The sequence below is a fragment of the Anolis sagrei genome, chromosome 2 (assembly GCF_037176765.1).
Source record: "Anolis sagrei isolate rAnoSag1 chromosome 2, rAnoSag1.mat, whole genome shotgun sequence".
Lineage (NCBI taxonomy): Eukaryota > Metazoa > Chordata > Lepidosauria > Squamata > Dactyloidae > Anolis > Anolis sagrei.
The window spans coordinates 184,751,487-184,777,884 of record NC_090022.1 but is presented as its reverse complement, the minus strand read 5'-3'; the positions used below and the strand labels follow the sequence as shown (position 1 = coordinate 184,777,884).

The 26,398-nt window shown below is 45.0% G+C and overlaps 1 protein-coding gene across 1 annotated transcript in view; it reads right to left on the bottom strand.

Annotated features, from left to right (window-relative positions):
- Positions 1 to 23,967, bottom strand: part of NXPH4 (neurexophilin 4) — a 172,423-nt gene extending 148,456 nt beyond the window's left edge. Inside the window, exon 1 of the mRNA XM_060763014.2 lies at positions 23,624 to 23,967. Within this exon, the coding sequence (XP_060618997.1) occupies positions 23,624 to 23,677 (54 nt within the window). The 5' untranslated portion in view covers positions 23,678 to 23,967. The remainder of the gene's footprint in view (positions 1 to 23,623) is intronic.
- Positions 23,968 to 26,398: the final 2,431 nt, after the last annotated feature.

The window sequence follows — 26,398 nt, the reverse complement described above, 5'->3', positions numbered from 1 at the left end:
GGAAACAACCTGTCACTGCTAATGACAGGTATTGACATGGTATTGCCAAGCTCATAAAATATAGGGGATTAGTTTTCCCCTGTTGTTGTTGTTCATTCGTTCAGTCGTCTCCGACTCTTCGTGACCTCATGGACCAGCCCACGCCAGAGCTCCCTGTCAGCTGTTACCACCCCCAGCTCCCTCAAGGTCAGTCCAGTCACTTCAAGGATGCCATCCATCCATCTTGCCCTTGGTCGGCCCCTCTTCCTTTTACCTTCCACTTTCCCCAGCATAATTGTCTTCTCTAGGCTTTCCTGTCTCCTCATGATGTGGCCAAAGTACTTCAACTTTGTCTCCAGTATCTTTCCCTCCAGTGAGCAGTCGGGCTTTATTTCCTGGAGGATGGACTGGTTGGATCTTCTCGCAGTCCAAGGCACTCTCAGCACTTTCCTCCAACACCACAGCTCAAAAGCATCGATCTTCCTTCGCTCAGCCTTCCCTAAGGTCCAGCTCTCACATCCGTAGGTGACTACAGGGAATACCATGGCTTTGACTAGGCGGATCTTTGTTGCCAGTCTGATGTCTCTACTCTTCACTATTTTATCGAGACTGGACATTGCTCTCCTCCCAAGAAGTAAGCGTCTTCTGATTTCCTGGCTACAGTCTGCATCTGCAGTCATCTTTGCACCTAGAAATACAAAGTCTGTCACGGCTTCCACGGTTTCTCCCTCTATTTTCCAGTTGTCAATCATTCTTGTTGCCATAATCTTGGTTTTTTTGACGTTAAGCTGCAACCCGGCTTTTGCGCTTTCTTCTTTCACCTTGATTAGAAGGCTCCTCAGCTCCTCCTCGCTTTCGGCCATCAGAGTGGTGTCATCTGCATATCTGAGGTTGTTAATATTTCTTCCAGCAATTTTCACCCCAGCTTTGCATTCATCCAGGCCCGCACATCGCATGATGTGTTCTGCATACAAGTTAAAAAGGTTGGGTGAGAGTATGCAGCCTTGCCGTACGCCTTTCCCAATCTTGAACCAGTCTGTTGTTCCGTGGTCAGTTCTTACTGTTGCTAGTTTTCCCCTACATCATAATATTCATTTTTAGAGTTTTTCTCAAAATGCCTTCTGCTCATTGGTGGACATCTTGCTTGGCTAGTTTCAGCTAGAACAGACTGATGTAATCCATTGTTGAGTGATTTTTTTTTGTGTGTCAGGACGGACTTGAAAAATTGCAAGTCGCTTCTGATGTGAGAGAATTGGCCATCTGCAAGGACATTGCCCAGATGTTTTACCATCCTGCGGGAGGCTTCGTTCATGCCCCCACAAGAGAAGCTGGAGCTGACAGACAGGAGCTCACCTCACTCCCCAGATTCAAACTGCCAACCTTTTGGTCAGGAGTCCTGCAGGTTTAACCCACTGCACCACTGGGGGCTCCTGTTGAGTGATGAATTCAATTTATTTAATGCATCTATTCGAGTCAACATTTACCACATAATTTGGACCACTGTGTGGCAACTAGAAAAAGCCCTTTCTCTTTTGTAGCACCCTGTTTCTGAACCACCAGGATAGTACAAGATTGTACCAAGCCCAAATGTTTGTTTCCTCAAACATTTTAATCTGGACAGACTCCCTTGCTGCATTTTTATTGCTCCTTCAGTACACTGTGGGCTGTAGAATCATAATTTTCATTGCATTTATAGATCACCACTTTAGTATATTTTGATGGATAGATATTTATAAATATTCAAACAAATAAATAAATATAGGTTGTATGACCATAACTTTTATCGTATTTATGGCTCACCATCTTAGTATCATTTGATGAATGGATATTTATAAATATTCAAACAAATCCAGTCTCTAGGGGAGACAATTGCATAGGGGGGCAGGGATCAATTCTTCCCCTTCTTCCACAGACTACATCCACTTATCCACACCAAGGCCAAATAATACTTTTTTCTTCTGCAGTCACTCTCAAAATGGCAGAGGTACATCTCTTGTCGGAGTCCCCAGTGGCGCAGTAGGTTAAACCACTGAGCTGCTGAGCTTGTTGACTAAACGGTTGCAGATTCAAAACCAGGGAGCTTTGTGAGCTTCCGCTGTCAGTCCCAGCTTCTGCCAACCTAGCAGTTCAAAAATATGCAAATGTGAGTAGATCAATAGGTACTGCTCTGGTGGGAAGGTAACAGCACTCCATGCAATCATGGTGGCCACATGACCTTGGAGGCATTTACGGACAATGCTGGCTCTTCGGCTTAGAGATGGAGATGAGCACCATACCCCCAGAGTCAGACACAATGGGACTTAATATCAGGGGAAAACTTTTACCTTTATCTTACATCTCTTGCCACAATTCTGAGGCCCCCTTCCACACAGCTGCAAAACATCCACATTGAATTGGATTATAAGGCAGTGTGGACTCAGATAATCCATTTCAAAGCAGATATTGTGGATTATATCTCTTGATATTCTGGATTATATGGCTGTGTGGAAAGGCCCATAGAGGAATTCAACACAGACAACTGAATTACCATATATTCTGGCATATAAGACTACTTTTTAACCCAAGAAAAACTTGGTCAGGGGTCGTCTTATATGCGGGAGTAGTATTATACATGGGAGTAGTCTTATACGTTGGAGTAGCCTTATGCATGGGAGTTGTCTTATATACGGGAGTAGTCTTATACGCCGGGAGTCGTCTTATAGAGCAGGTGCTGAAACTTCCAATCCAAATTGGAGAATCTGTGGTTGCTGCATATGGTGGGGGGAGCTCAAAAACGGCAGTGGCCACGTCCCTGCCACATGCAGCGACTGTATGAAAGCATTAAGGCTGACACTATACAAGTATGGTAGAAGAAAATCCATTCAACAGGATTTGTGGATTTAATGCAGTCCCGATGGTGAGGTGATGGGGCGCCTCACTGAGAAGGTGTAAGTTAAGGGCAGAGCAAGTTGCAGGCATCCGGTGTGCCCGGGCTATGGAAAAAAGAGATAGAGAGGCTCTGGGCCGAGAAAAACACACCTCTTTTACCTGTCTGGCCCACCCTTGTATCCTATTACCGTACCACCTCCTCTGCCTCTCAGATCTCGCTCCCGAAGACTGCAGGTGCGCATGTGCAAGTTCTGAGAGGCAGAGAAGGAGGTACAGTAATAGGAAAATTACCATATTGAAATCAAATCTGATGCTTTTAAATTTTTTATTTGGTGTGAGTTGGAAGAGGGGTAGTCTTATATGGCAAGTATATCCCAAACTCTATATTTTAACTGGGGGTCGTCTTATACGCCCGGTCGTCTTATATGCCAGAATATACGGGTATATCACTTTTTGATACACAAGTATAAACACCAAATTAAAAACTTCTACCTCTGCTATTGCTTAGAGCAGTGGTTCTTAACCTGTGGGTCCACAGATGTTTTGACCTTCAACTTCCAGAAATCCTCCCAGAAAGGGAGGGAGAAGACGACACCAGGCCATTCCTAGATTATGGTACAAAACTACAGGGATTCTCAAGTCAACTGAAAGAGAAAGTAGCTGTTTGGGGTTGGAGGCAACATTATTTCTTTATTTGGGTGGGATTTCTAGGAGTTGTCCCGGAGCTTCTTGCTTAGTACAGGAGCATTACCATTTTCTGATGGACCATCAATCATCCGTTCATAACCAAGCCCCCCGGAAAGAAGACTGGACCAATAATGCCTTGTTCCAATTCATCCAGCAAAGAGCCCCCTCTCCTCTTCACTTCAGAGTTTAGTAAATTTACCTTTTTGGACTAAAAAGTCCTAGAATTCTCTTCCCAGCATGGTTCCTAGCCCAGCTCTTCTTAAGCTCATGATCATTAAACCACAACTGCTCTAACTTCCTGAGTGCACATACTCACAGCTAATCAAAAAACGAGAAGGAAAAGCAAGAACGGAGGGAGAAGACGACACCAGGCCATTCCTAGCTTATGGTACAGAACTACAGGGATTCTCAAAGTCAACTGAAAGAGAAAGCAGCTGTTTGGGGTTGGACGCAGCATTATTTCTTTATTTGGGTGGCATTATTTAGGAAAGGCTGCAGAGCTTGTCGCAGTGACTATTCCTGAAAAAGAGTTTATGAAGAGCCAACATAATATAGTAATATGAGTGCCAGACTAGGACTTTGGAATCGGTCAAATCCTCTTGCCGAGTAAATTCTACAAAAGGGTCCCTATAAATTAGAACTGACTTGACGACACATAACAACAGATGTACGAGGGAGGTTCACAGAACTTTTCACTTGGTTAACCTGTCATCTTTCCTCTCTTCTAAAGGGACAGGAATTTGGCATTGCGATAGATACAGAAAATGAGATGGAACCAAGAGAGAAGAGCCAGACTCAGGGCCATGGAAAATGATAAGATATGCTTGGATTTGGGTGGTACTTCTAGGTTACCTTGCTAGTCTATACTCCAAGCAACTAGATTGTTAAAGTACATCAGTTCTGAAAGATTTGTCTTATTTTTTTCTAGTATAGTTTTTGCTCCTGTTCAGCCATACAGAGGTGGCTGAAGCATTTTGTCTTGCAGTTTTTCAGTCACTGGTGGAGGGCATAGGAATGAGAAGAGATGCAAGACAACATGGAAACTACATGGGTGTGGCATGAGAGCTGGCAAAAGGAAAGCAGGGTGCCTATGGTGTGTTGAACCAAGCTTGGTTGTGCAATAATATACTGTATTGAAAATTGGCTGCTGGTGGAATAGATCAGACTAACAGAGGCATGTAAAGCTCCTGGGTGCTTTCTGTCTTAAGCACTGTGGCAGGGCTACACATAAGCAATGTGGGACCTCAAGGGGTTGCTGGACTTCTATTCTCATATATCATAATCTACACAGCCAGTGGCTACAGCTGATGGGAGCTGTCGTCCAACATATGAAGGATTTCTGTATCCAGGGGAAGATACAAGGCATTTATTTTAATACAGTGGTTCTCAACCTTCCTAATGCCGCAACCCCTTAATCAAGTTTTTCATGATGTGGTGGCCCCAACCATAAAATTATTTTCGTTGCTACTTCATAACTGCCATTTTGCTAATTTTATAAATATCTGACATGCAGGATGTATTTTAATTCAGTGGACTAAATTTGGCACAAATACCCCATACGAAGGCATGTGATGATTGAATTAAGCTGGTAAAGAAGAAGCAAATTTCCTCTATTGCTAAAATGTTCTCTAGATTTCCCCATTCCTTCATCTGATTTGACTGAAGCCCAGTTGCTATGCATCTTGATAAGAAGCCAAAAAAAATGGAAACCTCAATATGTTGAGCTTTAAAGTAAATGGCTCTTATTCAGTCTTGTGTATTTTGCACACATGTCCGATTTACATGCCTTTGTCTGTGCTATTTTGCTAGCTATCGTTTATTTATTTCATATCAAAAGCATTGCATAAATAAATATAAATCTGATAAAAATAGAAGGAGCACAAGTAGCTAAATAATTTTTGACCAAAAACGTGAACAGTGACCACATTGTATTGTCGAAGGCTTTCATGGCTGGAATCATTAGGTTCTTGTGGGTTTTTTCTGGCTATAGGGCCATGTTCTAGAGGCATTTCTCCTGACGTTTCGCCTGCATCTATGGCAAGGTGGTCAGTTGAAACATTCACACCTAGCTCCAGCAGAGAAAAGCTCTTTGCCCCACCCCAGCCATTCCACAGATATATAAACCCATTGTCCTATTCCAACAGACCTCACTACCTCTGAGGATGCTTGCCATAGATGCAGGCGAAACGTCAGAAGAAATGCCTCTAGAACATGGCCCTATAGCCCGAAAAAACCCACAAGAACCTAGTGACCACATTGTCTATAGCAGGGGTCCTCAAACCTTTTAAACAGAGGGCCAGGTCACAGTCCCTCAAACTGTTGGAGGGCCAGATTATAATTTGGAGAAAAAATGAATGAATTCCTATGTACATTGCACATATCTTATTTGTAGTGCAAAAAAAAACCACACGTAAAACAATACAATAATGAAAATGAAGAACTGGGCTGTTGTAGGTTTTTTCGGGCTATATGGCCATGTTCTAGAGGCATTCTCTCTAGAACATGGCCATATAGCCCGAAAAAACCTATAACAGCCCAGGGATTCTGGCCATGAAAGCCTTTGATAATAAAATGAAGAACAATTTTAATAAATATAAACTTATTAGTATTTCAATGGGAAGTGTGGACCTGCTTTTGGGTGATGAGATAGGATTGTTGTTGTTGTGTGTTTTCAAGTAATTTCAGACTTAGGTTGACCCTGAGTGAGGGCCGGGTAAATGATCTTGGAGGGCCGTATCCGGCCCCCGGGCCTTAGTTTGAGGACCCCTAGTCTATAGCTTTGAACAATTCTTCCTCTGTATATGAGGCAGGACGTTGTGGACAAGCATACAGGTGCAGAGTTGTTTGTTCTGCTCCACAGTCACACAAGGTGGAGGATTCTTTTAGGTAGTTCCATTTTGACTTTGAGAATCCCTGTAGTTCTGTACCATAAGCTAGCTATAGTTGGAAACAGGAGAAGAGAATAGAGAGTAGATAAGGGAAAGTCAATAAAAGCAGTTGTTGAAGACTGAGTAATTATCCCACATTTCTAGGCACTAGTAAATGATTCGAAGTAGGATTTTGGTGGGCCCCCGGTGGTGCAGTGGGTTAAAGCACTGAGCTGCTGAGCTTGTTGACCAAAAGGTTGCAGGTTCGATTCCAGGGAGCGGCGTGAGCTTCCGCTGTCAGCCCTAGCTTCTGCCAACCTAGCAGTTCGAAAGCATGCAAATGTGAGTAGATCAATAGGTACCGCTCCGGCGGGAAGGTAACGGCGCTCCATGCAGTCATGCCGGCCACATGACCTTGGAGTTGTCTACGGACAACGCTGGCTCTTCGGCTTAGAAATGGAGATGAGCAGCACCCCCCAGAGTCAGACATGACTGGACTTAATGTCAGGGGACAACCTTAACCTTTTTAGTAAATGATTCGAAGTAGGATTTTGGTGCATTAGTTGTAAAACATCCCTAGAAGTCATGAACGAGGAAACAAAATAAGGCAAACCAGCCACACGTAAAGAAGTTGGGAGCATTTTTAAAGAGCACGTTGACTCTTAGGTGTGCTTCTCACTAGTCATAAAGACTATGAACTGTTAAAAATTAAATAAACACTGATATCAATAATATCTTTAAACATCATAATCGAAATATATTGCAGGAATGCATATTCTGCCCAAAACTGGACCTTTCAGTTACAATATGACCCTTTACTCAATAGAAAAAACTTCTTGAACAAAAGCTGAAAAGGGGTTAAATCTGAGATGGAGAAGAATGGAAATCAAGAGCTCCCCCTACTGGCTGGACATGGTGCATGCAGGGATGAAGAAGGAAAGAAATCCACAACAGATCTTTTTTCAATGAGAGGCCAAGTCCTTTCTTTGTCCCCCTCCAGGCATGTAGCCGGGGGGGGGGGGGGGGGGGGCTCGGGGAGCTTCAGCCCCCCCCCGAAATTCTCATGGTGGTTCGCGAAAAGGCCTTACTGGTGCATTATTTAAACTGTTATGTTTATTAATATCATGATTTGATCACCATACTCAATATATCCCATATGTATGGGGGTATTGGGGTAATGATACAAAAGGTTTGCTAGGCTAGACCCTCTTTCACTCAGACTCAGCCCCCCCCCGAAACTCAGCCCCCCCCGAAACCCCCCCTGAAAATTTTTTAGCCCCCCCCCGAAACAAAATCCTGGCTACGGGCCTGTCCCCCTCCTATATCAAATGAAAATCTTGTTCAGGTCGTAGCTCCTGAACTATGCAGATGAGCTTCAAGCCTTGGGGCGGTAATCCTGTTCCCTCCAGCCTTACCTATGGACACAGGTTTCTTTCAAGGGTGTGATGTTTGGGGGCAAGCAGCAGAATCAACTATTCGGGGCTAAATACAGCACCTCCCCAAATATGCACAGATTTATAATGAACTAGCCATCCCCTGCCACGCGTTGCTGTAACCCAGTCTGTGTATATGTCTTTTGTGTGTATATATATGTGGATATGTGTGTATATATATTTGTGTTTGTGTATATATATGTGGTTTTGCATATGCGTTGTAATGTATTTTTTGGGGTTTTTGGCTTTTTAAGTCCCTTCCTTTATGTTTTTCAATGTTTGTATGAGTAATGGTCACTCGTTGTCCTGAGAGGTGTGTTGTGTCCAAATTTGGTGTCAATTCGCCCAATGGTTTTTGAGTTATGTTAATCCCACAAACATTACATTTTTATTTATATAGATGTTCATATGCTTTTATTTATAATATACAATGCCTTTCCCTTTGACTACCACACTTGCATTTGTAGTAAAGCATTACGATTTCCATTTTAAATACTGTAGGGACACCGAGGTTGATAAAAGAGTTGAACAGGCAGGATTCTTTTGATATATGTGTGTTATGGCGACAATTTTTATGCTTATATTTTGTTTTGCTTTGTTAATCTTATGGTTAGGTTGTTGTTTTTTTACTTTGTATGTTTTGTGATGTTACCTGGGAACTGCTCTGAGTCCCCTCGGGGAGATGGAGCGGTATATAAATAAAGTTTTATATTATTACTAGCCGTCCCCTGCCACGCGTTGCTGTGGCCCACATGGGGGTTCTGTATGGGAGGTTTGGCCCAATTCTATCAGTGGGGTTCAGAATGCTCTGTGATTGCAGGTGAACTACAAATCCCAGCAACTACAACTCCCAAATGTCAAGATTCTATTTTCCCCAAACTCCACCAGTGTTCACATTTGGGCATATTGAGTATTCATGTAGTGTTTGGTCCAGATCCATCATTGTTTTGAGTCCACAGTGCTCTCTGGATGTAGGTGAACTACAACTCCAAAACCTAAGGACACTGCCCACCAAACCCTTCCAGCATTTTCTGTTGGGCATGGGGGAACTGTGTGCCAAGTTTGGTTCAATTCCATCATTGGTGGGGTTCAGAATGCTCTTTGATTGTAGGTAAACTATAAATCCCAGCAACTACAACTCCCAAATGACAAAATTGGGTTTTTTTTGAGTGAAGGACATACATTGGGTTGTTAGGTGTCTTGTGTCCAAATTTGATGGCAATTCCCCCAGTGGTTTTTGAGTTCTGTGAATACCACAAACGAACATTACATTTTTATTTATATAGATTATTATTATTATTATTATTATTATTATTATTATTATTATTTTAAGAGTGAGTTGGCCAAGCAGAGGGGAGGGGTTTTATCCACTTTCCAGGACTTCTCCCTTGTCTGTATTTTCTGACATCAGCTCTAAGCAAACCTAGAACTTTTGCAAAAACCTAGAACTTTTGTAAAAGAGACAAAGACATTTGTCTCCTTGCACACACACACACACAAAATGCTATGTGATGGCTACCTAGAATGCCGTTCACAAGGAACATGATTTGTGGCATTGCGCGGCTGCTCACTGTAGCATCTGTCACCCATATATGGCATTTAGTTACTCAGATGCCACGTGGTCACCATGTCATTTCAAGTAGGCCTTAGTTAGCTACAGAAACTACTATGACATTTTCATTATACACATCCCAGTTTAACACCCTATCATTCTTTTCCCAACTATCCGGGTTTGTTGTTGTTATTGTTGTTAATGAACTTTACATTTACATCCATTAGAAAATACTGCTTATGTAATTCCTTTCCTCTTGAAATAGGACGTGTTTTATGTTCTGCTTTCCTGCCAGTTGCAATTACAATATGGGTCAGACCATGAACTCCGTCTAAGCAAAGGTGTTGTGTGTGCGAGACTCTGAGAAAAAGAGAGTTGTAGTGAAAGAGGAAGTGTAAACTTGCTAATTGAAACTGCTGCTGCGGAATAATCTGCCTTCAGATTGGCTGATTTTAGATTTGGGCACCATCGTGTGCTTTGGCAAGGGTTGTCAGCTTCAAAGAACTGCAGGGCTCTTGTGCCGTGAGAGGGTTTTATTGGAAGAGATGGTTTGTACCAGCAATGATGGGAGAAACTGTTATTTCTCCCCTTTGTAATCTCTAGTATTTTGCTTATGTCAGATGTGACTCGAGAAACCGCAAGTCGCTTCTGGTGTGAGAAAATAGGCTGTCTGCAAGAACGCCCGGGTGTTTTACCATCCTGTGGGAGGCTTCCCTCATGTCCCCACATGAGAAGCTGGAGCTGACAGATGGGAGCTCATCCCACTCCCTGGATTCAAACCACCGGGATTGTGGCGCAGCTGGCTGAGTATCAGCTGCATTAAGATCACTCTGACCAAAAGGTCATGAGTTCGAAGCCAGCCCGGGTTGGAGTGGGCTTCCAACCAATTGTGTAGCCTGTTGTCAACCTTTGCAACCCGAAAGACAGTTGCATCTGTCAAGTAGGAAAATTAGGTACCACTTTGTGTGGGGAGGCTAAATTAACTAATTTATGAGGCCATAAAAAACGACTCCAGCAAAAGCATGCAGGGAATGCGAAAGTACTTCATCAGTGTCGTAGATGGACGATGAAAGCGACAGCTCCCCTGGCGGCCAGAAAAAGTTAAATAGCCTCTGTGTATGGCTGTATACGTGTATGTCAAATTGGCATTGAATGTTTGCCATATATGTGTACACTGTAATCCGCCCTGAGTCCCCTGCGGGGTGAGAAGGGTGGAATATAAATACTGTAAATAATTAAATAAATAAACCTTTCGGTCAGCAGTCCTGCCAGCACAAGAGTTAAAAAAATCTCTAGTATGGTCCAGATACCCTGTCCTATAAAATAGTGCTACTCAAAGTAGGGGCACATGGACCAATGTGCTGGATCATGAGCCTGATAAGTGATCAGCAACCAAATGGCTCATGATCCAGTATACTGGTCCATGTGCCATTTGGTTGCTGATCACTTATCAGGAAAGAAAGAAACATTTGTAGCTAATAGGCAGGAAGAGAGTACAAGCCCTTGGCGTCTTTGAAAGAAATCACTGCTGCTTCCCTAGATCGCAGAGTTTGGGAATCATGGCTATATATCACCTTAAATCCACTGCCAGTTAAAATCCAAGCCCATTTTCTGCACTGAGTAAATAAATCCCTGCCCCTAAAAACTCTTAACGAAGCCCCGGTGTGAATGCGAATAGTGCCATGCTGCTCTGTAACAGTGTCACGCGCAGGAGGAACCAGGGGTGGGTTAGAGCAAGGGGGGTGGATTTATTATTTTATCAAAATGAGGCTATGACAGCTGTTTAAATGCAGGAACATCTGGCAGCCGCGTGACCCTGTGAAGCAGCAGGGCCAGACAGGGCTCCAGGCACCCATCAGCTACTTTAAGTGGCTATTGAGCGTAATAAATGGAAAAGGAAAACAAAGCCAGCCTTTTTCCCCGAGTACAGGGCAATGCTGAATGCAGGGAGATAGCAGGGCCAGGAAAAGGATGGGCAGCATTATCTGGGGATGAGGACACATGCCTTTGTCCTTGGGTCAGAAAAATAATGGGATGTTCACTCTGTGAAGCTGCTTTACAGTTAAGACACACGTGAAGCCAGGCAGACAAGCTTCTCTATCCCACAGAGGCATTCGCCCGGTTTTATATATGAGAAAAAGTGAAGCACAAAAGACACCTGATTAAAGCGAGCTGGATACACAAACCGCAGGAGAAGTTTCTCCAACTACGAACTGCTCGATCCTATTTCCTCGACAGGGCCAGAAGTAAATAAATCAATAAACCTTGCACTCCCCAGGCTCCAGTTGTAATCATCCACCCCTATTCCCCCTTAAATTTTGAAAAACCATCTTCGCTGTGTTATTGTTCTCCCAAATGAATGAACACAATTGTGGAAGAGGTATTCCCGCCTATCTCCCACCCTGCTAATTGCTGGAAAGGTGTATCTGAGCCAGCCCTAGAAGAGCTCTTGATCAAAGCTGAAAGGGAGGGTGTACCAGTCTGGTGGGATTCAAATCGCAAACCAACGGGTACAAAACAGTTAGGTGATCTAATCTATTCATCGTCCTTCACATCACAAATGGAGCCCCTGGTGGCGCAATGGTTAAAACCCTGTGCCAGCAAGATTGCTGACCGAAAGGTCGGCGGTTCGAATCCGGGGAGTGGGGTGAGCTCCCATCTCTCAGCTCCAGCTTCTAGTGCAGGGACATGAGAGAATCCTTCCATAGGATGGTAAAACATCTGGCCGTCCCCTGGGTAATGTCATTGCAGATGGCCAATTCTCTCACACCAGAAGTGACTTGCAATTTCTCAAGTCGCGCCTGACACACACACACAAACAATCACAAAACAGCAGGTTGTTCTAGAGGCATTCTCTCCTGACGTTACAGCCCGAAAAAACCTACAACAACCCAGTGATTCCGGCCATGAAAGCCTTCGACAATACATTGAATCGCAAAACAGTCTCAGCCAGTCATGCCTTGATCCTTTGCATGTGTCCAAGGCAGGGAGAGGCGACAGAATGCCAAGCTGAAATTAAGCAGGATTAAAATAATAATAATAACCAGTTGTGGCTCAACACATTTAGGTCTTTCTCTCCTATTCAGTGTGCCATTCTTTCCATTGAACACTTCTTTTTTAACGTCACTCTTGAGTTAACATTTGCGAGTGGGTTCTAAAAAGTTGCCTGTCTGTAAAAGTAGGGTTTGGCTTCTTCGACTCAAACCCTGTTTGGCACTTCCACTCATCCTTCATTGTCCAAAGCAGTACAATTTAAGTCCTCAAGACAAAGACATACACTCCTCAGACTGCAGTTAGCTCAGAAATCTGGTAGTTGTCCATCGTTCCCAAAAGCAGAAGTATATCATCAGATTTCTACCTTCCATCGCAATATAATGTACTTCGCTCGGACATTATCCATAACCTTCTCTCCACCAACATCTGCCCTTGAAAAGGTACAGTTGACATTTGGCCATCTATTTTGCAATAACAGGGGATGCACCAAGAAAAATGCATTTTTCCTTGAATAATTTAGGGCTCCCCTTAATTTGCCAATATTTACCGTCAGACACAAGCAACAAAGACAATATATGTTGGAAGGCAGTTTCTTGCATGGTGTTAAAAACAAGCATGGGCAGAGGCAAGCCATTTCAGACACTTCCCTTCTCATTATACTTAAGAGGAGTTCGTTACATAGATATATTTTTAAAACCCTGGTCAAGCCCCTAAAAGAGCATCTTTGATGGAAATTTGAAGGTTAGCTGAATAATTTTCAGAATAGCTCCAAGCCTGTAATGTTACTAACTGAAGATGGCTAGGGGACAGGTGGAGGTCTTATAAAAAATTGATTTTGTACTTAGGACAAAATTACAACTAATGGACTTGCTGAGGACCCAAAGTGCATTGTTTTGATCTAAGTTTGACAAAACGGAAAGCTGATTAATTGCTGAAGAACTCCAGACTAAAAGTGGACAATGTTTCGGGCTGACTCTTCTTGCAGTGGTTGCTGCGAGCCAAAACACTGGCCTCCTTAAAAAGTGGGATGGCATCTGCTGCTTAGCCATCGCCTTGCGGGACGGGTTTGACCTTTCTATTGAGGACAGCTGTGGCTGGCAGAGAGCAAGCCTTACGGTAAGAGGTTCTGGTATTGGGTAGATTTGCTCGCCCTCCGAGAACAAACTGGAAGCAGAGGATAGGTCTTAGAAGAACACACTGAGTCTTCAAGTAACCTCATCTTTTTATCGTAGTAAATCAAAACATATTGAACCAAAATGCCCCCAGTGGTGCAGCAGGTTAAACAGCTAAGCTGCTGAACTTGCTGACCGAAAGGTTGGCAGTTCGAATCCAAGGAGCAGGGTGAGCTCCCACTGTTAGCCCCAGCTTCTGCCTACCTAGCACTTCGAAAACATGCAAGCGTGAATAGATCGATAGGTGCCACTCCAGTGGGAAGGTAATGCCATGCCATGCAGTCATGCTGGTCACATGACCTCGGAGGTGTCTATGGACAATGCCAGCTCTTTGGCTTAGAAATGGAGATGAGCATCACCCCACAGTGTTGGGCACGACTAGACTTAACGTCAAGGGGGAAACCTTTACTAAATCAAAACAAGACCCCTGAGCCGAGGTAGTATAGAAATCAGCAGGTTAATCCGCTAAGCTGCTGAACTTGCTGACCAAAAGGTTGGCGATTCAAATCCAGGGAGCAGGGTGAGCTCCCACTGTTAGCCCCAGATTCTGCCTACCTAGCAGTTTGAAAACATACAAGTGTGAGTAGATCAATAGGTGCCACTCCAGTGGGAAGGTAATGCCGTGTCATGCAGTCATGCTGCTCACATGACCTCGGAGGTGTCTATGGACAACGCCAGCTCTTTGGCTTAGAAATGGATATGAGCATCACCCCACAGTGTCGGACACAACTAGACTCAACGTCAAGGGGGAAACCTTTACTAAATCAAAACAAGACCCCTGGGCCGAGGTAGCATAGAAATCAGCAGGTTAAACTGCTAAGCTGCTGAACTGGCTGACCGAAAGGTTGGCGGTTCGAATCCAAGGAGCAGGGTGACCTCCCACTGTTAGCCCCAGCTTCTCCCTACCTAACAGTTCGAAAACATGCAAGTGTGAGTAGATCAATAGGTGCCACTCCAGTGGGAAGGTAATGGTATGCCATGCAGTCATGCTGGTAACATGACCTCGGAGGTGTCTATGGACAACACCAGCTCTTTGGCTTAGAAATGGAGATGAGCATCACCCCACTGTGTCGGACACAACTAAACTCAACGTCAAGGGGGAAACCTTTACTAAATCAAAACAAGACCCCTGGGCCGAGGTAGCATAGAAATCAGCAGGTTAAACTGCTAAGCTGCTGAACTGGCTGACCGAAAGGTTGGCGGTTCAAATCCAAGGAGCAGGGTGACCTCCCACTGTTAGCCCCAGCTTCTGCCTACCTAACAGTTCGAAAACATGCAAGTGTGAGTAGATCAATAGGTGCCACTCCAGTGGGAAGGTAATGGTATGCCATGCAGTCATGCTGGTAACATGACCTCGGAGGTGTCTATGGACAACGCCAGCTCTTTGGCTTAGAAATGGAGATGAGCATCACCCCACAGTGTCAGACATGACTAGACTTAATGTCAAAGGAGAAACCTTTACTAAATCAAAACAAGACCCCTGGGCCGAGGTAGTATAGAAATCAATTTCCACAGTCATTACCAGCCAATACAAAAGGATCAATGTATTCAGTGCCAGTGCATGCCCCTATGTACCCAGAAGGTCCCACCATGAGCTTCTCCATTCACAGAAAGGATCTTTAGTAGCAAGTAATGTGGAAGCCATTTCTCTGTCAGAGACCCTGGAGAGCGACTGATGGTATGCTTGGAATTGGTACTACTTGGCTCAAATGGACCAATGTTCTGACCTGGTATGAGGCAGCTTCTTATCTTCCTAAGGGTCAACCAAAGCATAAAGTTGGTTCTCAGTCATAGCAATGCATCCCAACATGATGAAATTCCACTTTATTGCCACTTTCAGGAAAAGTCTGTTCCTGGCTGCCTTCAGCATATCTTACACTCTGGACTTCCCTTAAAGGCACATAATAATAATAATAATAATAATAATAATAATAATAATAATAATAATAATCTTTATTTATACCCCGACACCATCTCCCCAGTGGGAGGCCAAGCCTGAACAACAAATTACAATAAAAATAAAACCAAAACACAACCGAAAATGCAAACAGTAAACAGCAACATCATAACAAAACAAAACATGTAAATACATAACAATATAAAGTTACAATAGATGCAGTCATCCTTATATACAAATGACAGGAAATTCCACATAAGATTTAAACAAAAAAACATTTAAATCCCGGTATCTGAATGTTAGACTCCCTAGAATATTTTGATAAATCAACCACCTTGTGTGAATAAAATGAGACATAATCCTCATTGCAGTTCGAATCCATGGATGGGGTGAGCTCCTGCTGTTAGCCCCAGCTTCTGCCAACCTAGCAGCTCGAAAACGTGCAAATGTAAATAGATCAATAGGAAAGGTAACGGCATTCCATGCAGTCATGCCGGCCACATGTCCTTGGAGATGTCTATGGACAACGCCAGCTCTATGGCTTAGAAATGGAGATGAGCACCAGCCCCCAGAGTCAGACTAGACTAGACTTACTGTCAAGGGGAAACCTTTACCTTAAATCCTCATCAACACCATCCTGGACTTTTCAGAACATAAAAATGTGCTAAAGAAATATCATTTGCTCAAATCATAGTTTTGTAAATTATTGTGTGTTATTGTCTACCTGTGAGTTATATTAACTGTATTGTTTATTTTTAGTTTACACCTTGTTGTTTTTATTATTGCTTGTTGTTTTTGATGTTGTTGTTGGGCTTGGCCTCATGTAAGCCACTCGGAGTCCCTTGGGGAGATGGTGGTGGGGTATAAATAAAGTATTATTATTATTATTATTATTATTATTATTATTAATTAAAGAAATACAGGGGTTTAAACGAAGATTGCCCGACTCCTAATAAAAAGGAGTTTGACTATTTCTTTGTTTGGAAGTATTGCCAGATTGTGATCATTCATTACTTTAGACTGGCCTCCACATGCCAAGGGCCAGGAAGCTGGCCTTTTTCTCCAATAGATTACTTTTGATATTGTGACCACAGCAGGATTTTGCCTTACAGTATTCATAACCCAGGGAACTAAGGCTTTAGGTTTTCTTGTCTCCTGCTTGTATACAGTGGGAACATGAAAGATCCGGGAAAAGAACGTAGAGATGAATAAAAATTCCAACCAGCTTGAAACATCAGCTAAATTCTTTAGCTAAAAAAAATGGCACAATCTTTCTCGGGTCTCAATATTCATGGCAGCGCTTGGGATTTATAGGCAGCCATAAAATATGATTTGAGCAAATGTTATGGAAGATAGGGATGATGACGGGATAAACTAGAAATGTCAAAGAAAAATTCAGTTTAGTGACACAATTACGGAACGACAAGAAGAGACAAACAGTAGTCAAAAGAGAGGCCAAGTTTGAAAGCAGCGTCTCAATGACTTTTGATGGGGAACCTCAAAAATAACTCACTGTAGCCTTAGAAGTTCATGCAAACCAGACGTTCGTATTTGAAGAAATTGTAGAGCCAGTTAATCACCTCTCAACAACGGATTCCCCCCGGGCAGCAAGAAGCCAGACCTTGAAACTGCTAGGCCATTAAATGCTAATCAAAGTGACCAATTGCACATTCACACTGGTCTCAAGCAAACAAGAGTTTTTCTCCCACCTTGACATTCCACATCTTATATAATTAAAAATGTAATCTTTGTTTGTGGGATTAACATAACTCAAAAACCACTGGACGAATTGACACCAAATTTGGACACAATACACTTATTAGGCCAATGAGTAACCATCACTCATAAAAACACGGTGGCGCAGTGAGTTAAACCCCTGTGCCGGCAGGACTGAAGACTGACAGGTTGCAGGTTCGAATCTGGGGAGAGGCGGATGAGCTCCATCTATCAACTCCAGCTCCTCATGCGGAGACATGAGAGAAGCCTCCCACAAGGATGATTAAAACATCAAATCATCTGGGTGTCCCTGGGCAACGTCCTTGCAGACGGCCAATTCTCTCACACCAGAAGCGACTTGCAGTTTCTCAAGTCACTCTTGACACAACAAAATAAAAAATAATAAAAATAACAAATAAAAATAAAAACACTGAAAAACACAGCAGAAGAGACTTAAAAAACAAAAAAATGTATTACAACACATGCGCAAAACCACATATATATACACCAACACACATATGCAAATATATATATATACACACATACACACACAAAGCAAATATACTTAGACTGGGCCACAGCAATAGGTGGCAGGGGACGGCTAGTATATATATAAATTCTATTTTCCTAGTTTCCAACACATCTCACAACGTCTGAGGCTGCCTGCCATAGATGTGGGCAAAACGTCAGGAGATAATGCTTCTGAAACACGGCCATACAGCCTGGGAAACTCACAGTGAAGAAATTTTCTCTTTTTTAAACTCTGGAAGGGAAAAAAAATAAAAAATCCAAAAAAAGGTGAGCTTGGGGTGGGCCTGATTTTCCAAACAGATTTGGGGGTATTGTTTTTCGAAGGGTTTTAAAAGCTAATAACTACTTTTTTTCATACATGTAATTATTTCTTTTGCACCTCCTCTAATTCAGGGCTCAAGAAAAAACTAGTAACTCAATTTCCCTTCCAAACCTAAAGTACGCCTTATACCTTTCATCTCCTTGCCTTTCACAACAGTCATCCAAAAAATTCACTTGGTTGTTTGACTAAAACAAAGCTTTTCGTCTCAAAAGCAGTGCTGCCAGGCTGCTGGAAAACCTGAAGGGAGCCCCAAAAAGAGCATGGCTCCTCTCCGCATTTTGCTACGGAATGGGGGGGGGGGGGGAGAGAGATATGCCCAAGGAACACAGACTAGTTAGATCTAACCTTGTGAAAGTCTGAATGCAGTGCCTTAAGAAGAAAAGGCGGTAGAGGTTGGGTGTATTTTTTTTTTTGCATTCACGAAACTGTTGAAAAGTAAAAATTGATTGTCATGAAATCCGATTCTCCCTGGCCTGGTGCTTAATGAGCCCGTTCCTTATTTCTCCCTGCAACATTACAACGCTGTAAAAATGAAAAGAAAATAAGATGCAAAGAGGAAGGGGGGAAAAAATGAAACAACGAAAGCCAACGCTCTTAATTCACGATTTGCAAGAACTAAGGAGTGGGGAAGGAGCGATGGCACAGCCCCAGTTACCTGTGAAGAAATTGTTTTATACGTCTGCACACACGCACAAAGGCAGGCAGATGTGTGTGCAGCAGGCAGAAAAGAATATCCCAAATTTTATGATCCTTATTGGAACCTATTGTTCGCCTGGTCTAAAGGGAAAAAAAAAGGAAGTTCCCTGGTTTCAAATCACAGGGGAAAAATCATTCCTTGAAGAATCAGTTCTCTAAATAGCATTATATTGGGGAAATGGGGAGAAAACACTCTTAAAGACCCCGGAACAACAACAGGAGGAGGTGGGAGAGGTCTAAGTGGGAAGGCCCCTGCAATTATTTAATAACACTTTGGCTTGAAGTGCTTCCCGACTGGATAAATGAGAGAAGGAAGCCTCCAACAGGAAGCTAACGGGTCTGGTTACACCAATGACTGAGAGGGACCATGAAGGCAGTTCCATCTTGCCTCCAGTGTCATCAGTTGGGAGCCCCAGCACCACCGCTGCTCTGACATCAGAGAGGGGCCAGGAAGGCAGTCCCATCTTGCCTCGTGTCATCAGTTGGGAGCCCCCCCCCTTCTAGCACCAACCACTGCTTTGAGATCAGAGTGAAGAGAGGGGCCAGGGAGGCAGTTCCATCTTGTCTTCAGTGTCATCAGTTGGGAACCCCCCCCTCCCGCACTAACCACTGCTCAGAGTGAAGAGAGGGGCCTGGAAGACAGTTCCATCTTGCCTCCAGTGTCATCAGTTGGGAGCCCCACCCCCCCAGCACCACCACTGCTCTGAGATCAGAGAGGGACCATGAAGGCAGTTCCATCTTGCCTCCAGTGTCATCAGTTGGGAGCCCCTCCCCCCCCCCAGCACCACCGCTGCTCTGACATCAGAGAGGGGCCAGGAAGGCAGTCCCATCTTGCCTCGTGTCATCAGTTGGGAGCCCCCCCCCCCTTCTAGCACCAACCACTGCTTTGAAATCAGAGTGAAGAGAGGGGCCAGGGAGGCAGTTCCATCTTGTCTTCAGTGTCATCAGTTGGGAACCCCCCCCCCTCCCGCACTAACCACTGCTCAGAGTGAAGAGAGGGGCCTGGAAGACAGTTCCGTCTTGCCTCCAGTGTCATCAGTTGGGAGCCCCTCCCCCCCAGCACCACCACTGCTCTGAGATCAGAGAGGGACCAGGAAGGCAGTCCCATCTTGCCTCCAATGTCATCAGTTGGGAGCCTCCCCCCTCCAGTACCACCGCTGCTCTGAATGAAGAGAGGAGCTAGGAAGGCAGTTCCATCTTGTCCCTAGTTTCATCAGTTGGGAGCCCCCCCCCCTCTCCAACACCACCGCTGCTCTGAGATCAGAGTGAAGAGAGGGGCCAGGAAGGCAGTTCCATCTTGTCTCCAGCATCATCAGTTGGGAGCCCCCCCCCCCACCCTCAAGCACCACCGCTGCTCTGAATGAAGAGAGGGGCCAGGAAGGCAGTTCCATCTTGTCCCCAGTTTCATCAGTTGGGAGCCCCCCCCCCCCCCCAACACCAACGCTGCTCTGAGATCAGAGTGAAGAGAGGGGCCAGGAAGGCAGTTCCATCTTGCTTCCAGTGTCATCGGTTGGGAGCACCCCCCCCCCCCCCCCAGCACTACCACTGCTCTGAGATCAGAGAGGGGCCAGGAAGGCAGTCCCATCTTGCCTCCAATGTCATCAGTTGGGAGCCTCCCCCCTCCAGTACCACCACTACTCTGAGATCAGAGTGAAGAGAGGGGCCAGGAAGGCAGTTCCATATTGCCTTCAGTGTCATCAGTTGGGGACCGCCCTCCCCCACCAGCACTACTGCTGCTCTGAGATCAGAGTGAAGAGAGGGGCCAGGAAGGCAGTTCCATCTTGCCTCCTGCACTGTGCTTATAATCTAATCTAATCTACTCTAATATAATGTATTGTATATATATAATATTGATAATATTAGAATGTCATACAATATATTACTACTACTAATAAAACGTAATTAATTATATATTTTATATTAAATGTAATATTACTAATAATATTACAGTATAATGTAATATATAATATTAATATTGTGCTATGATAATAATATAATATATTGTATTTACTTTTTACTTGTAAGCCGCTCTGAGTCCCCTTCGGGGTGAGAAGGGCGACATATAACTGTCGTGAATAAATAAATCAATAATGAAGAAACATTAGGCACAAGGAAATACTGCTTTGAGTCCCCCTCGGGGTGAAAAAAGCAGTATACAAATACTGTAAATAAATACTACTTGAAGCCTCGACCTGCAGGGATGTGAAGGTGGTGGTGGGAAAGCAAAGGTAGATTTATCTATTTATTTTTTCATATCAGGAGCGACTTGAGAAACTGCAAGTCACTTCTGGTGTGAGAGAATTGGCCGTCTGCAAGGATGTTGCCCATTGGATGCTGGGAGTTTTGGTGTTTTACCATCCTATGGGAGGCTTCTCTCATGTCTCTGCATGAGAAGCTGAAGCTGACAGATGGGAGCTCACCCTCCTCTCCGGATCTGAACTGCCGATGTCCTGCCGACACAAGGGTTTAACCCATTGCGTCACTGGGGGCTCCATCAAAGGAAGTAACCGAGAGAAACACCATTTATATGTATGGACAACTTGTGTGTCAGGTAGTATCCCTCCTCTCAGAAGACTGGCATCCAGGGTCAGGAGAGGGCAAGTTTTTCGTGGCGAGATTGGGTTTGGAAATAGCCCAAGTCCCAGCTGAGTTCTTCAAACGGCTGCCAGGGCGGCACCTCTGCCTAACCAGTAACCAACGAGTCTTCGAAAAAAGCAAGAGATCTGATTGATGGAGAGAAGGCGAGAGGCAGGAGAAGGAGAAGACTCCACAGCTGCACTCATGGCTTTTCAGACTATAGAGTTTCCACAGACTGAGCTGAAATGCACAGGCGACTTAGGTCCCTTCCCACACTATCAGCTTAAAATCCCACCATTTCTGCTTTGAATTGGAATATATGGCAGTGTGGACTCAAGGCCCTCCCACACAGCCCCATAACCCCGAATATCAAGGTAGAAAATCCCACACTGGGTCATCTGAGTCCACACTCAGACAATGTGGGATTTCCTGCCTTGATATTCTGGGATAGGGCCCATAGGCACAATGGGGGCAAAAGGTCACAGCTTTGGGCTGAAATGACTCAATTTTTCCCTAGTATGGATTCAGCTAAGCTATCCAGCCAGAAGTGGAAAAAGAAAGCACGGGATCGTACATTTTGGCACGTGGTGAAGCCCAAAGGAGTGGAGTGATCACAAATTGGATAGGATAGGATGGATTCAGTAAAGAGCAATGGCGAGAAGGAGGAAGAGGAGAGGAAGGAGATATGCTAGATAGGTTGTTGTGAGTTTTCTGTTCCAGTAGCATTCTCTCCTGATGTTTCACCCACATCTGTGGCAGGCATCCTCAGAGGTTGTGAGGTATGCTAGCCGGCTTCCTCCTGAGGAAATGTGGAGTCCCTTTCGCTCCTTCTATGGACACCTCTGTGCCTCTGAATGGGATTGGGATGCCAGGCAGAATCCGGATCCTTGTCAAAAGATGGAGATGACAGGGATGGGAAGCAGGCCCACCAATAGGGTGCAACAAGAAACCAGTGTGGAAATGGTGAGGACAGTGTTTCTGACATGTGTGCATTTGAACGACATACGCAAACCATGTTCCCAGTTGCGACACGCGTGCGCGGCCTGCCCACATACACGCGCCACCCGCTTGCCCTTAACTTTGGGAGCCCACCACTGCCTCCACCTGTCTGCTTTTCCTGGTGCAAAAAAATAAACTCTTCAAATATTCAACAAGAGTATTCTGAACGTCTGAACGAGAACCCATGCTGAATGCCCAACAAAAACCCGACGCGGGTGTTGGAGGTGGTGTTTGGGAGGGAGGAAATAAATTAAAAAAAACAACAACACAACCAGGAATATTCCCCACTACACAGCGGGGATACGTTTACAAGCGGGTTTGCATTCAAACGATATGCGTTGACACGCAGGTTGCATTGACATGATACGCTCGGTAGGCGGGGATTCGTTTACACACGGGTTTGACACCCTCCCTGGGTTGCATTCACACGATATGCGTTGACACGCAGGTTGCATTCACACGATGCCTCGCTCGGTAGCCGGGGAATTGCTTACACGCGGGTTTGACACCCTCTCCCGGGTTGCATTCACACGATACGCGTTGACACATAGGTTCCATTCACACGATACGCGCACCTCGCTCGGTTGGAGGGATTCGTTTACACGCGGGTTTGACACCCCTCCCCCCCCCCCGGATTGCAATCAATCACGTGATACGCGTCGACACGCAGGTTGCATTCACACCATACGCGCACCTCGCTCGGTAGGAGGGGATTCATTTACACGCGGGTTTGACTCCTCCCGGGTTACATTCACACGCTACGCGTTGACACGCAGCTTGCATTCACATGATACGTGCGCCCCTCGCTCGGCAGGCGGGTTTTCACGTTTACGCGCAGGTTTGACACCCCTCCCCCGGGTTGAATTCACAAAATACGCGTTGACACGCAGGTTGCATTCACACGTTGCGCGCTTCGCTCGCTAGTCGGGTCACGGCTCTCGGGAGGCGCCACAACAATAAGAATCCTTCGCCTTCTTCTTCAGGGTTAAGGAGAGACTCGTATCTATCTACATTGCCATTTAACCCAGATTGGTCTGCTTATATGGAAAGGAAAGGAGAGCCTCCCTTCCCGACGCCAACGACGCGCCAGGCTCAACTTTGTGGAGACACGCGTCTCCCACGGAGGTGGAAGTGGCTGCAAACAAGTGGCTGAGGAGGCGCGGATGTGGGAGAAGGAGAGAGAGAGACGGCGTGTATCTCCCCCGGCATCCGCTCCGGCATTCTCTCTCTTTCCTCCTCGGCGCTGCCAAAAGGACCAAGTTGGCGCGTCAACTTCTTCCCTTCCTTCCTTTCCCCTTTCCCTCCCCAAAGGCAAGCGGAGTCCCCCGGTTACCTTCTGCAGCAGCCACGGGCTGAGGAGGAGAGGCACCCAGCGGAGGAGCTTCATCTTTCCAGGCGGAGACCTTCCACCAGCATGGAGGAGGGAAGCCAGTTGAGGAAGCGAAGAGTGGCGGGATCCGAGGAGGAGAGAAGAGAGAGAGAGGGAGAAAGAGGCAGATGCCTTTGGAAGGGAGGCGTGTGGGGAGCCTTCTCCCCCCTTTGGAAATACCAGGATCCCTCCGAAAGCGAGGCGAGGAGCAGAGCAGCAGGTCCCTCCAACAGCAGCAGCCAGAATCCAAGGCGCACTGAGCCAGGCAAGCAAGGCGGAGGGGAAGAAAGTTGACTCCTCGCTCAGCACTTGCTGGGAGGGAGGGGGCAGAGGGAGAAGGGAGAGGGAGGGGGACAGCAAGGGAGTCGGGGTGCTCCTTAATTTAACCCCCCCCCCTTTCCTCACCAATCCCAGGAGGGAAAGGAGGGCTCCCTCTATGCCACTCTGCCTCAGTCTAGGGTGCAGAGAGCCATCAAGGAAGCCAGGCTGTCCTGTCTTTTGCAAATATTTGCAAGGGTCTTGCTTCTGAACTTGTGAACCCAGGAAAAAAAGGGCACCTCAGGATGGCTGTCAATCCTTATCTTCACCCCCAAGATAACACAATTTAACAACATTTGGGAGGGATTCTGTTCCTGGCTTGAAAGTGTTCTTTCCTGATTATTATTATTATTATTATTATTATTATTATTATTTGAAACAGCACAAGATGAATCCACAGCAGACACTCTCCTGGCTGTTGAATTGTGTCCAATTCTGGGCACCACAATTCAAGAGAGATATTGACAAGCTGGAATGAGTCCATAAGAGGGCGACTAATATGATCAAGGGTCTGGAGAACAAGCCCTATGAGGAGCGGCTTAAGGAGCTGGGCATGTTTAGCCTGAAGAAGAGAAGGCTGAGAGGAGATATGATAGCCATGTATAAGTATTTGAGAGGAAGCCACAGGGAGGAGGGAGCAAGCTTGTTTTCTGCTTCCCCGGAGACTAGAAAGCGGAAGAATGGCTTCAAACTACAAGAGAGTAGTCCATCTGAACATGAGGAAGAACTTCCTGACTGTGAGAGCCGTTCAGCAGTGGAACTCTCTGCCCCGGAGTGTGGTGGAGGCTCCTTTGGAAGCTTTTAAGCAGAGGCTGGATGGCCATCTGTCAGGGGTGATTTGAATGCAATATTCCTGCTTCTTGACAGGGGGTTGGATTGGATGGCCCATGAAGTCTCTTCCAACTCTTTGATTCTATGATTCTATCACATGTCGGACACTTCCCGATTGTGTTTAAGTGCAGGCCAAGGTCTTTAGGCACTGCACCCAGTGTGCCGATCACCACTGGGACCACCTTGACTGGCTTGTGCCAGAGTCTTTGCAGTTCAATCTTTAAATCCTCATATCGTGTCAACTTTTCCAGTTGTTTCTCTTCAATCCTGCTGACTCCTGGGATTGCAACATTGAGAATCCACACTTCTTCTTCTTCTTCTTCTTCTTCTTCTTCTTCTTCTTCTTCTTCTTCTTCTTTTTCTTCTTCTTCTTCTTCTTCTTCTTAGAAACACAATAATCATCGCTGTGGCTCACAAATGGAACTCTGAAAAAGGAGACAGAGGGCCTGATTCTGGCAGCCCAAGAACAAGCCATTAGAACCAATGCCAGCAAAGCCATAAATTGAAAAGTCGACAACAGATCGCAAGTGTAGACTCTGCAAGGAAGCAGATGAAACAATAGATCACATCCTCAGCTGCTGCAAGAAAATCGCGCAGACAGACTACAAGCAGAGGCATGACACTGTCGCTCAGATGATTCATTGGAACTTGTGCCACAAATACCATCTGCCTGCAACAAAGAACCGGTGGGATCACAAGCCGGAAAAATTATTATTATTATTATTATTATTATTATTATTATTATTAAACACAACAAGATCAGTACACAGCAAACGAGGTCACTCTGCTGACTGTTGTATTGGTTCACACGTCAGACACTTCCCAAGTGTTTAGAACTATGTGATGTATCAGTGAATAATGCGTGCAGGTCCCAGGAAGGTGGCCTTTTGCAGCTGACAGATGGTAATTTTGTCAGCGCCAATTGTGTTTAAGTGCAGACCAAGATCTTTAGGCACTGCACCCAGTGTGCCGATCACCACTGGGACCACATTTTCTGGCTTGTGCCAGAGTCTTTGCATTTCGATCTTTAACTCCTCATATCGTGTCAGCTTTTCTAGTTGTTTCTCTTCAGTCCTCTTGTCACCTGGGATTGCAACATCGACAATCCATACTTTGTTGTTTAACAAGATCGTGAGGTCAGGAGTATTGTACTCCAAAAGTCTGTCTGAATTCGGAAGTCCCAGAGAAGTTTGATGTGTTCATTTTCTGTAATTTTGTCAGGCTTGTGATCCCACCAGTTCTTTGTCGCAGGCAGATGGTATTTGTGGCACAAGTTCCAATGAATCATCTGAGTAACGGTGTTATGCCTCTGCTTGTAGTCTGTCTGCGCAATCTGTGTGATCCAATTCAACAGCCAGCAGAGTGTCTGCTGTGGATTCATTTTGTGAGGTTTCAAATAATAATAATAATAATAATAATAATAATAATAATAATAATACATCCCACAGTACTAGACACTTGGGAAGTGTCCAACGTGTGATCCAATACAACAGCCAGCAGAGTGTCTGTTGTGGACTCATCTTGTTGTGTGTCAAATAATAATAATAATAATAATAATAATAATAATATACATCACATAGTCCTAGACAC